Source organism: Heterodontus francisci, unplaced genomic scaffold (assembly GCF_036365525.1).
Source record: "Heterodontus francisci isolate sHetFra1 unplaced genomic scaffold, sHetFra1.hap1 HAP1_SCAFFOLD_319, whole genome shotgun sequence".
Taxonomy (NCBI): Eukaryota; Metazoa; Chordata; class Chondrichthyes; order Heterodontiformes; family Heterodontidae; genus Heterodontus; species Heterodontus francisci.
Genome location: NW_027142010.1, coordinates 46,724 through 59,391, shown reverse-complemented (window position 1 = coordinate 59,391; position 12,668 = coordinate 46,724). Strand labels below are relative to the sequence as shown.

The 12,668-nt window shown below is 47.2% G+C and overlaps 1 protein-coding gene across 1 annotated transcript in view; it reads right to left on the bottom strand.

Moving 5' to 3' along the window:
- Positions 1–920: 920 nt before the first annotated feature.
- Positions 921–12,668, bottom strand: part of LOC137366183 (hexokinase-2-like) — a 36,706-nt gene continuing 24,958 nt past the window's right edge. Inside the window, exons 12-18 of the mRNA XM_068028172.1 lie at positions 12,274–12,393; positions 11,823–11,918; positions 10,934–11,033; positions 9,478–9,661; positions 8,914–9,069; positions 7,690–7,923; positions 921–3,430 (exon numbers count right to left, since the gene is read on the bottom strand). Coding sequence (XP_067884273.1) covers positions 3,286–3,430; positions 7,690–7,923; positions 8,914–9,069; positions 9,478–9,661; positions 10,934–11,033; positions 11,823–11,918; positions 12,274–12,393 — 1,035 coding nt within the window. The 3' untranslated portion in view covers positions 921–3,285. The remainder of the gene's footprint in view (positions 3,431–7,689; positions 7,924–8,913; positions 9,070–9,477; positions 9,662–10,933; positions 11,034–11,822; positions 11,919–12,273; positions 12,394–12,668) is intronic.

Below are 12,668 nucleotides of genomic sequence, written 5' to 3'. Positions count from 1 at the left end.
CCTTGCCACCCTCAGTGCTTCCTCCAAGTGGTGCTCAACATGGAGGAGTACTGACTCATCAGCTGAGGGAGGGCGGTAGGTGGTAATCAGTAGGAGGTTGCCTTGCCCATGTTTGTCCTGATGCCATGAGACTTCATGGGGTCCAGAGTCAATGTTGAGGACTCCCAAGGCAACTCCCTCCCTACTGTATATCACTGTGCCACCACCTCTGGTGGGTCTGTCCTGCCGGTGGGACAGGACATACCCGGAGATGGTGATGGCAGTGTCTGGGACATTGTCTGTAATGTATGATTCTGTGAGTATGACTATGTCAGGCTGTTGCTTGACTACTCTGTGGGACAGCTCTCCCAACTTTGGCACAGATGTTAGTAAGGAGGACTTTGCAGGGTCGACAGGGCTGGGTTTGCCGTTGTCGTTTCTGGTACCTCGGTCGATGCCGGGTGGTCCGTCCGGTTTCATTCCTTTTTATTGACTTCGTAGCGGTTAGGTACAACTGAGTGGCTTGCTGGGCCATTTCAGAGGGCATGTAAGAGTCAACAACATTGCTGTGGGTCTGGAGTCACATGTCGGCCAGACCAGGTAAGGAGGGCAGATTTCCTTCCCTGAAGGGCATTAGTGAACCAGATGGGTTTTTAGGACAATTGATGATAGTTTAATCGCACCATTACCGAGACTAGCTTTCAATTAATTGACTTTATGAATTAATTGAATTGAAATTAGTAGTGGGAACGTCACGAGACCAGTAATCCAGAGACCCAGGCTAATGCCCTGGGGATATGGGTTCAAGTCCCACTTCTGAAATCACGGCGCGAAAGACATTTTCTGAATTTAAATCGCTGACCATTTGAAACACTGCAGATCGCCTTACTTGAAAAAACAAACAAACCCGAGACAAAATAAGTGCAACCAGGCTTTTCTACGGGAAATATAGTCTTTAATTTAATCCATGAAGTGTGAAAAGGAGGAGTAAAAACCGAATGGAACAGTTATAGCAGCCTTATAAACAGCCGAGACCCTACAGAGAAATGACAGACCTGATCTATCACAGTAAAGCATCAAAATAAATATGAATAAATAACAGCTTCCTTCCTACATTTCAAGATCTGCAATGCAAGGCTCGAGTCTATTGCACAATCTTTGCCCAGAGCAGCAAGCGTACAACATCATTTATCAGACGTTTAAGGACTTAACTTTCTACTGATAACCCAGGTAGAGATCTCACACATTAACATCCAGGAATGCGGTGCAAAGATTCCTTGGGAAGGTTGTGCAGTGTATACTGTTTAATCTGGGCTGGAGCAGTTTTGCTATTATTGTAGAAGTCATTAGTAATGAAATATAATATCATGGGCTGCAAACTAGTCAAGGAACTCCGAATGGTTGAAAGGTACAATCTGAGAGTGAGTTCCAACTGAGGTATTCGCACAGTAGCCCACAGAGATGGGATAACACAAACTGGTTTCACCTGGACTGTCATAATCCCGTACAGACACAGTCCAGCGAAGGCTAGGAAGAGGGTTCAGAGTTAGAGCTGGTCTGGAGATTGAGGCAGTGATGTTATTGATGAGAAGTTCCTTCTCTTATTAAGCAGACCCAGTGGGCTCTTGCCATATACTGTGTTGCAAGTGAAGTAATACTCGCCTTTCATGAACGATTCATTCGCACGAAAGAGGCGACAGTAAATCAAAAGAGAAATGAGTGAAAATCTGGTTGGAAAGTTGAATCTGCCTGTTGAGTCACAAATGCGACTGAAGCTAGTTAGTCCCACGTACACAATTATTCAGGGCCTCGACAGCACAGATCACCTGAGTATCATTCCAAATGCCCACACGTGGAGTTCTTCCAGAAAAGGTACCGATACTGTGGGATCATAGATATTGACTGCAACGCTGTAGAATTTTGTGACGGTAAGTAATTCCCCAGCATTTAATGTATTCCTCGTGCTCAAAAAAGCAGAGGTGATTCCTCAACGACAAGCGATTGTAACTTTCCATATCACTGAATATTGTTCAGAAGAAACAGTTCCTTCCCCATTAAAATATTGCTTTCAGAAGCTGAAAAGATAGTGAGGTACATATAAATTCTTTGTTGGAGCAGAGAGGTTACGGGGTCTCTTAATAAAGGATTTCAAAAATCAGGAAGGGTTTTGATCGAGTAGATACCGAGAAACCGTCTGCAGTGGAGAAAGCTCGGTAACAAGAAGACACAAATTTAAGGTGCGAGCAAAATCATTAGAGATGAGATAAGGAGAATTTGTTTTACACAGCGGAAGGTTGATGTTCCGCTTTGGAGGCGATGTAAAGCAAGAATGACGGTCACAATTGTTGTTTAGTCGACATCTCCCTAACCCAAACAAACAGCTTCTGGCAAAAAAGAAAATTTATCTTAACAGAACACCAAATAAATAAACTGAGCAGAACTCAAGGACAATGAAACCAATGCAGCCTCTTTACCAAGATCTCTTGCCTGCAGGTAACAGTTAAGAGTCCTCAAGAATTCCACATACAAGTGGTCCTAGTGATCATATGTGCTGGATCTCATCTGTTTCACATAGAGGAGTCTCCTGATCTGAAGGGTCATTTGTGTGCAGTTACAATAGGTCGAGACAGTTAACTGGATGTACCTTTCCTTACACAGAAGCATAAATTAAGGAGATTATTGAGCTGTTAACCTGAGGGATGTGAGGGTTGCCTTCCACGAAGCCGCAGTGCACTGGAATATGGGAGTTACAGTAAAAGCCACCCTGATCAAAATCTCATGTTCAACCAAGTCTGGATTGAGTTAACGCCATTTCAATCCCGCACACCTCCACCTGGACTGAGCAAATCCATTCATTCTGATCAAGGGACGTGTCTAAATGCATAGAACTAGGCAAGAGCAACAAAGAGGCCCTCGGGCTGGGCACGCAGGGTAGTTCATTTGTGCTGAGTTACTGCATAGAGACTGGGTTTCACTTGGTGATACAAAATAGTGCACTCACTTTTACATCGACTGCACTGAGAGCCCGACTGCAGGGCGGCTGCACTGATCATTTTCCTGTCACATCCTTCATGCAGATCCCCTTCAAGTAATCGACAATGATTTTGTTTTGGTATAAAAATATATAAATATATATTTTCAATTTTGATTCCCCACCCCCCCCCCCACCCCCCCTTTTAAATTGAGTGCTTGAAATCCTGAAAACGTTTTTGGTCCTTTGCCAAATTGGTGAGGTGATGGCAGAGAGAGGGAGAAGGGAAGATCTCTCCTGGAGATGAAAGAAGACAACCTTCTACAAACGTGCTCCTAGTGCTGCCCGGCCTCTCGGATGCGACAGGCCACCGCGGTGATCAGCGCTGCTCCCTTACCGCTGCCGTCCTCCGACTGCACAAACGACACCTCGCATTTGGGGGCCAAGCGCCCGACCGTTTCGTGCATTATTGTAGAGAAGCTGCAACAAGGGGAAGAGAAAGAGGCTTCGATTAAACGGGGATCCAAAGCAAAAAGGGGGGGGGGGTGGGGGCAGTTCAAAATCAGATAGGAGCAGCAAGAGGCCATTCGGCCCCTCCAGCCAGCTCTGTCATTCAATAAGATCATGGGCCAGTCTTCTACCTCACTGACACCTTCCTGCACTATCCCCATATCCCTCAATTCAGTTCAAACGATCCAGCGGTCTCAGCTTTAAATATACTCGACTGAGCGGACAATTCCAAAGATCCGCAACCCTCTGAGTGAAGGAATTTCTCCTCATCTCAGTTCAAAATGACTGACTTCTTATCCTGAGACCCCCCCTAGTCCTGGACTTCCCAGCCAGGAGAAAGAGCGTGCCAACATCGACCCTGTCAAGCCACTGAAATGTTTCTATGCTTCAATGAGAGCACCTCTCATTCTTCATTATAGACTCGTCCTATTTGTAAAAGTCAAAGATTTACAACAGCCAATGATCCACATTAAACAGATACAGTGAGCTACCCGGATATTGCCTCTGCTTTTCCCCCACAAGGATTAGTACCTGGGAGTATGATGTTATTGCTATTACTGAGACTTGGTTGAGGGAAGGGCATGATTGGCAACTAAATATCCCAGGATATCGATGCTTCAGGCGGGATAGAGAGGGAGGTAAAAGGGGTGGAGGAGTTGCATTACTGGTCCAAGAGGATATCACAGCTGTGCTGAAGGAGGGCACTATGGAGGACTCGAGCAGTGAGGCAATATGGGCAGAACTCAGAAATAGGAAGGGTGCGGTAACAATGTTGGGGCTGTACTACAGGCCTCCCAATAGTGAGCGTGAGATAGAGGTCCAAATATGTAAACAGATTATGGAAAGATGTAGGAGCAACAGGGTGGTGGTGATAGGAGATTTTAATTTTCCCAACATTGACTGGGATTCACTTAGTGTTAGAGGTCTAGATGGAGCAGAATTTGTCAGGAGCATCCAGGAGGGTTTTCTAGAGCAGTATGTAAGCAGTCCAACTCTGGAAGGGGCCATACTGGACCTGGTGTTGGAGAATGAGCCCGGCCAGGTGGTTGAAGTTTCAGTAGGGGACTACTTTGGGAATAGTGATCACAATTCCGTAAGCTTTAAAATACTCATGGACAAAGACGAGAGTGGTCCTAAAGGGAGAGTGCTAAATTGGGGGAAGGCCAACTATACCAAAATTCGGCAGGAGCTGGGGAATGTAGATTGGGAGCAGCTGTTTGAAGGTAAATCCACATTTGATATGTGGCAGGCTTTTAAAGAGAGGTTGATTAGCGTGCAGGAGAGACATGTTCCTGTGAAAATGAGGGATAGAAATGGCAAGATTAGGGAACCATGGATGACAGGTGAAATTGTGAGACTAGCTAAGAGGAAAAAGGAAGCATACATAAGGTCTAGGTGGCTGAAGAAAGACGAAGCTTTGAAAGAATATCGGGAATGTAGGACCAATCTGAAACGAGGGCTAAAAGGGGTCATGAAATATCTTTAGCAAACAGGGTTAAGGAAAATCCCAAAGCCTTTTATTCATATATAGGGAGCAAGAGGGTAACTAGAGAAAGGATTGGCCCACTCAAGGACAAAGGAGGAAAGTTATGCGTGGAGTCAGAGAAAATGGGTGAGATTCTAAACGAGTACTTTGCATCGGTATTCACCGAGGAGAGGGACATGACGGATGTTGAGGTTAGGAACAGATGTTTGATTACTCTAGGTCAAGTCGGCATAAGGAGGGAGGAAGTGTTGGGTATTCTAAAAGGCATTAAGGTGGACAAGTCCCCAGGTCCGGATGGGATCTATCCCAGGTTACTGAGGGAAGCGAGAGAGGAAATAGCTGGGGCCTTAACAGATATCTCTGCAGCATCCTTAAACACGGGTGAGGTCCCGGAGGACTGGAGAATTGCTAATGTTGTCCCCTTGTTTAAGAAGGGTAGCAGGGATAATCCAGGTAATGATAGACTGGTGAGCCTGACGTCAGTGGTAGGGAAGCTGCTGGAGAAGATACTGAGGGATAGGATCTATTCCCATTTGGAAGAAAATGGGCTTATCAGTGATAGGCAACATGGTTTTGTGCAGGGAAGGTCATGTCTTACTAACTTAATAGAATTCTTTGAGGAAGTGACAAAGTTGATTGATGAGGGAAGGGCTGTAGATGTCATATACATAGACTTCAGTAAGGCGTTTGATAAGGTTCCCCATGGTAGGCTGATGGAGAAAGTGAAGTCGCATGGGATCCAGGGTGTACTAGCTAGATGGATAAAGAACTGGCAGGGCAACAGGAGACAGAGAGTAGCAGTGGAAGGGAGTTTCTCAAAATGGAGACGTGTGACCAGTGGTGTTCCACAGGGATCCGTGCTGGGACCACTGTTGTTTGTGATATACATAAATGATTTGGAGGAAAGTATAGGTGGTCTGATTAGCAAGTTTGTAGACGACACTAAGATTGGTGGAGTAGCAGATAGTGAAGGGGACTGTCAGAGAATACAGCAGAATATAGATAGACTGGAGAGTTGGGCAGAGAAATGGCAGATGGAGTTCAATCAGGGCAAATGCGAGGTGATGCATTTTGGAAGAACCAATTCAAGAGTGAACTATACAGTAAATGGAAAAGTCCTGGGGAAAATTGATGTACAGAGAGATTTGGGTGTTCAGGTCCATTGTTCCCTGAAGGTGGCAACGCAGGTCAATAGAGTGGTCAAGAAGGCAGACGGCATGCTTTCCTTCATCGGACGGGATATTGAGTACAAGAGTTGGCAGGTCATGTTACAGTTGTGTTGGACTTTGGTTCGGCCACATTTGGAATACTGCGTGCAGTTCTGGTCGCCACATTACCAAAAGGATGTGGATGCTTTGGAGAGGGTGCAGAGGAGGTTCACCAGGATGTTGCCTGGTCTGGAGGGCGCTAGCTATGAAGAGAGGTTGAGCAGATTAGGATTATTTTCATTAGAAAGACGGAGGTTGAGGGGGGACCTGATTGAGGTGTACAAAATCATGAGAGGTATAGACAGGTTGGATAGCAAGAAGCTTTTTCCCAGAGTGGGGGATTCAATTACTAGGGGTCACGAGTTCAAAGTGAAAGGGGAAAAGTTTAGGGGGGATATGCGTGGAAAGTTCTATACGCAGAGGGTGGTGGGTGCCTGGAACGCGTTGCCAGCGGAGGTGGTAGACGCGGGCACGATAGCGTCTTTTAAGATGTATCTAGACAGATACATGAATGGGCAGGAAGTAAAGAGATACAGACCCTTAGAAAATAGGCATCATGTTTAGATAGAGGATCTGGATCGGCGCAGGCTTGGAGGGCCTAAGGGCCTGTAAATTTCTTTGTTCTCTTTGTTCTTTGATATTGCTCAGACCTACAGTCGCAATCGCACGCGAACAAGTCCGTGAACCAGGAAATATGACAGCAATGAAAAGGAATCAAATAGACTTTACTCAAATGGCAAACATTTCCAGTCTGTACACTCCCTTATCTGTTGTCAAAAGCAAATAGGTTTGCACTCAGATCTCAATTCTTATCTTCCTGGAACTGAACACATCCTGGGACAGTAGTGTTTATCGCACATCCATAAAATCATAAAATTGATATCATGGGAGTTCAGACGGTGGCACAGTGCCATCTCAACAAACTCCGCCTTTTCAAATACTTCTCCACTTCCATTTTCAATGACGTTCTCGGTCTCCGCCTCAGTCGTCACTTGTGTGTTCCAAACTTTATATTCCAGAGCACTTCTTACCCTCCAATCCATTCCTATGCTGGTAATCCTAGTGTATCCTTTTTGGCCATTCACAAACAATCTTTCACTGTTCATCCTATCAAAATATGTTCCAAATATTGAAAACCTCAGTTCGAACAAATCCCCCTGAACCTCACATCCCTGGTTATCATTCCAGTCAATCTTCACTATTCTCTTTTCGAGGTTGTCATCGTCTTACGATAATGACGAGACCAGGACTAAATGCCTGCCTTTTCTCTGTAGCCCTGCAATTTTTGTTCTCTTCAGGTAACTATCCAACTCTTTTGAAAGCCATGATTGAATCTCAACCCGTCCTGTCACCTTCAATGATTTGTGCCCCATATACCCCTCGGTCTCTCTGCTCCTGCACCCTCTTTCGAATTGTATCCTTTAGTTGACATTGCTGAGCTGGCTGTTAAATGTGAAGTTGGCATGGTTGGGCACCTGAGATTGGCACACGACAAGACGGCCAATGGTAATGACCGCTGCACTCGGCTGACTTACTGTGGGTGTAGTTTGTACAGTGTCCCATCCATTCCGACAGTCACTTTGAGGTAGTCCAGGTGACGGTTCTCCCTGATTTTGTCAACCACAGCCGCCAATCCCGCACCGCAGAGTTGTGCCGCTCTGCGGGAGACCACTCCACATACCTCCTTGACAATGATGCTGTCGTCACAGGTGCTCTGCAGCCCCAGCTGCTGCAGGATGGCACGGACCTGAAGCAAAGCCAGCCGATCACTGGAAAAAGCAGAATGAAGGCAGGAATAAACGTGGGCGTGTAATTGGCAAAGAAATTTCCAATAACTGGGGTTCACTCCTGGAGGAATCGAATTGAAAAGCAAAGAAGTGATGCTAAACCGATATAGAACCTTGGTTAGGCGGCACTTGGAGTACTGTGTGCAGTTTTGGTCCCCTTACCTTAGGAAGGATATTATTGCCATAGAGGGAGTGCATCGAAGGTTCACCAGACTTGTTCCCGGGATGGCGGGAATGTCCTATGAAACTGCTGTTACCTTCCGGGAGCGGAGCAGGGAGCAGTTGGAGCTCTTCCAGGGCGCCGGAGTTTTGACCAAAAAAAAAGCCAACAGTGACATCAGGGGACAGCTGCAAGGTGATTGGTTGGTGAGTCACTGCTGTTAGTGCATTTAAATATCTTTTTTTAAAAAAGGGGAAAGTTTTTTTTTGTTCAAAACAAAAATCTCTGGTGATAAGGTGAGTACTACTAAAGTGTTTTTAAAAAATTTTTTAAAACCTCCCAGGGGAAAGCAGCAACAGCCAAGTTCGTGGCACCATGGAGGGCTCTGCTGCACAGCAGGGGAGGAAAAAGGGTGGAAGAGCCCCCCCCATAACCTTGACTCCCTTGCCTATCAAAAATCTATCCAACTCGGCCTTGAAAATAAATTCAATGGCCCAGCCTCTGCTGCGTTCAGGGGAAGAGCATTTGGTTTTAACATCTAACAAGTTTCAGCTACGATCATTAGGTTTCAGTAAGAGAAGCGTCCATGTTTGGCAAGGAGGAGCTACATTATATTTGAATAATAGTCATGGAATCATGATGGCGGATGAGCAGGCCATTCAGCCCATCAAGTCCATGCTGGCTCGCTGTACTGCAATCCAGTCAGTCCCATTCCGCCCGCTCCATTTTATTTCCCTCAAGTGCCCAACCCCCTTCCCAAAACCTTAAATCTGTGTCCCCGAGCCTCTCTCTTGTCAGCCGTTGTCACTTACCTCTCAATCTGAGACAGGAACTTGGTTTCAAAAATGCCCCGTGTCTTGAGCCTTTCCGAGATCTTTCCTCGGAACAGCAGCCCTTGCTTCGTGAAGTCGATCAGGATGTTGCGGACAATCTCTCCCAGGTACATCCCGCTGATCATCTTCTCGTAACTGCGGAGCCGGTCAGAAAGGGGAAGACGTCAACACCCTTTTTCAGCCAGAGAAACTAGGAACCAATTGTTATGTGCAAGCGTTCCAGGGGACCACATTAACAGCTGGACTGGAAAATCTAGAATAAGGGGGCACAGTTTCAGAGTAAGGGGGCTCCCATTTCAGATGGAAATAAGGAGGAATTTCCCCTCTAACAGGGTTGTTAATCTGTGGAATTCTCTTCCCAGAGAGCAGTGGTTGGATCGTAGCAGGCTCAAGGGGCCGAATGGCCTGCTCCTGCTCCTTTTGTTCTGATATGATCTGCTGCCCCACCACCACCAACCTAATGGACGCCAGCTCACCCAGAGCACGGAGAGGGGCTGGATCCCGTTGGGAATCTGGGCTTTGCGCTCCCCGCAGCCACCTTACCTCTGCTTGCCAGGGTTCATTGAAAGTTGATCCACCTCACGGTCGAATTCCGTTCTGATGTCGTCCAAGCAGCCATCATCACCAAACGCTCCCCACTCCATATTAATACACATCCTTCCCTCATCTCCTTCTACCATCTCCACATTCTCCATCTCTTCCATATAGCAGGCGTTACAACCGGTCCCTGCAGACAAGAACACCACGGTTCAAACAACTCAAAGATAAAACTAGCTTTTTGAAATCATAAAGGGAAACAATGACTTGAATTTGTATCACGTCTTTCACACCGCAACTGCTCCACAGGAGCGCTATCAAACAAAGTTTGACACCAGGTCATATCAGGAGATCCTCAGACAGATGACCAAAAGCTTGGTCAGAGAGCTTTTAAGGAACGTCTTAAAAGGGAAATGCAGAGGATTAGGGAGGGAATTCCCGACGTTAAAGGCTCAGCGACTGAAAGCACGGGAATCAATGGCGGAACGATTGAAGTTAGAGATGTACAAGGGGCCAGAATCGGAGGAGTGCAGATATTTCAGAGGGTTATAGGGCTGGAGGAGGTTGCAGAGATAGGGAGTGGGAAAGAGGGATTTGAAAACAAGGGTGAGAATTTCAAAACTGAGAAATGTTTGGAGTCAGAACTCTCATGGTGAGGGAAAGCTGGTGGAGGTAGGATTGGAGTCAGCTTGGAGCTGTTTGAAGGGGAGGAGTATCGAACGACACAATGATGGAAGTCTATCCATGGGAAAAAAAACCCAGGAGAGTGAATTTCCAGTCAAGAACAATAGTTGAAGCTAAGACATCAATGGGGTTGTGGCTTCATCAAGCGGTGTGCAGACAAACACCAAGTGTCACTATGTGCTGAGGTTCTATCTGTCCCTGAAGGATGGGTGTGGTCACATTGCCGTGGAACGCTCCACTCCGTTGGACCCTGCCGTACCACCTATGGATACGTTTGTGCAGAGAAACACCTTTGACCACAAATCCATCAGGCAGTGGTCCGCACTTAACGTCCATGAGGCCCGGCAGATAAAGGAGACAGTGGATCCTGTCAGGTGGTTTCCTGAGCAGACTGTCAAACTCACGTGGCAGAATCAGTTTCAAACAAGCGCCAAAATGCAGTGGTTTTTGTCGAGGTTCATCCCAAGCAGCTCTGATAACACAGGACTCTTGTGCTCTACGGGCTGTTCCCAGGGACGCACGCCGAGACAAACATCAACTGCTGCTGGAGGACCACCAACTCGGTGGAAGACGCTCTTTGGTCTGCCCGAGACTTGCTGGTCTTCCAGTGCAAAGAGTCGTCCACGACCGACAGCCCAAGGACTGCAGCGGTTCAAGAAGGCAGCTTCCCCACCACCTTCTCAAGGGCAGTCCGGGATGGGCAATAAATGCTGGCCTGGCCAGCGACGCCCACATCCACAGCTGCAACTTCAGGTTATCTTTCCTGGCAAGTGCTCACCTACAATGAGGCCAACCTCGCAGAAGGGATCATCGTAGCCACAGGACATCATTGTTCCGACGGTGTCATTAACGATCGCCACGACATCCAGTTGAAACTCCTGGGAGGTAGGGGCAATGAGACAGAATTAGCAAAGGCACACCAGAACGCGCAGCCCAGCAGGCTGAACGGATACAAAGAGAACAGCAGAAATGCCAGGCAGGGAGAGCTTCCTCTTTCCACACACTGATCGCAACAAGAAAACAAACAGCTCTCCGTGAATCGCAGTCGACTCAGCTCAGTTGCTACGAGCCTTGTTACTGAAGCTCAGACCTCACGTGAACGCTGCGACGTGTTTCCGAGTCTCTCGACACATTGCTGTGAATTGACACAACGGAGTAACTGCGTTCGGTTCCGGGCACTGCAGCTTGGGAGTGGGTACAGCGCAGATTTGCCTGAATGATACCGGCACTGAAAGGGTTAAATTATGAGGACAGGTATTGAATGATACCTTAACTTGAGGTGAGAGGGTGGAGAGAGAAAGAGAGAGAGAGAGAGAGAAACGATTTCCTCTGGTAGGAGAGTCCAGAACAAGAGGGGGCAACTTTAAAATCAAAGCATCCGGAAGGGCTTCTGCACACCAAGGGGATTGGAAACTGCAACCCTCTGCCCTGAAAAGATACGGATGTTCAGCAGTCAATGCAAAATTCTTGTTCGGTAAGGGCGTTTCAGAGATATGGAATCAAGGCAGGCAAATGGGGTTGAGGCACAGATTGATCGAGGGTGGAGGGGCTGAATGGCCTCCTGTTCCTATATTTAACACCACCTCAATCTGGTGCGTACAGCCACAAGGGTCAGCCAAACGGAGACACCCTGCACCCAATCTGCTGTGAAGCCATCATTTTCTTACCTCTCTCCTCTTAATGGCTTCTCGCAGCAGGTCAACTACGTCTTCTCCTTCACAGCCGGTCGCTTTGAACCCTTTGGTCCAGTTTAAAAGAATGCCCTGGAGATGGTAAAAAGACAACGATTGACGTTCGGGCAGTCTGGCACACTCCCTCCCCACGGAGGCGCTATCCGTGGTAAACACCAACAACAATGGAACTGTCTTCTCTCAGTCTCGACGGGCAAGTGCCCGGTCCCAGGGCTGTACCTCCCACCTCCTCGCCCTCATTGCCAACGGCCTCGACTGCCTTGAAATGATCATTTTCAAATCGAATCATCGGTCCCCACAGTTGTACCGAGAAAGGCCCCGATTTGTTGACCCTTTTGCGAAATGCGCAATGAAGCTTGACCTCGCCTCGGCCGAAGGTAAGTCAGCTGTTAAGAGCGAACGTGGGTGCGATGTATGTATGACTGACCTGATCCAAGTTCCTCTGCTCACAGGGAAAAGAGAAGGTGAAGCCGAGCGGGAGGACACAATCCTTCATGCCCATATACTCCAGGAAGTCCGAGATGCAGTGAACAATGTGATCAAACAGCTGCGGAGCAAATAACAAAGAAACATCACAGTTCATACCAATCGTCTGTCAAATCTCCACTGAACATCCTGAACATATACTTCCATCAACTACTATTTATATATATATATTTTTTATTCATTCATGGAATGTGGGCGTCGTTGGCTATGCCAGCATTTATCGCCCAGCCCTAACTGTGAGAAGGTGAGATGAAGGGGAGAGTGAGGACATGAGATGAAGGGGAGAGTGAGGAAGGGGTGAGTGGACAGCGGTCAATGGGAGACCGAAAGGGGCGA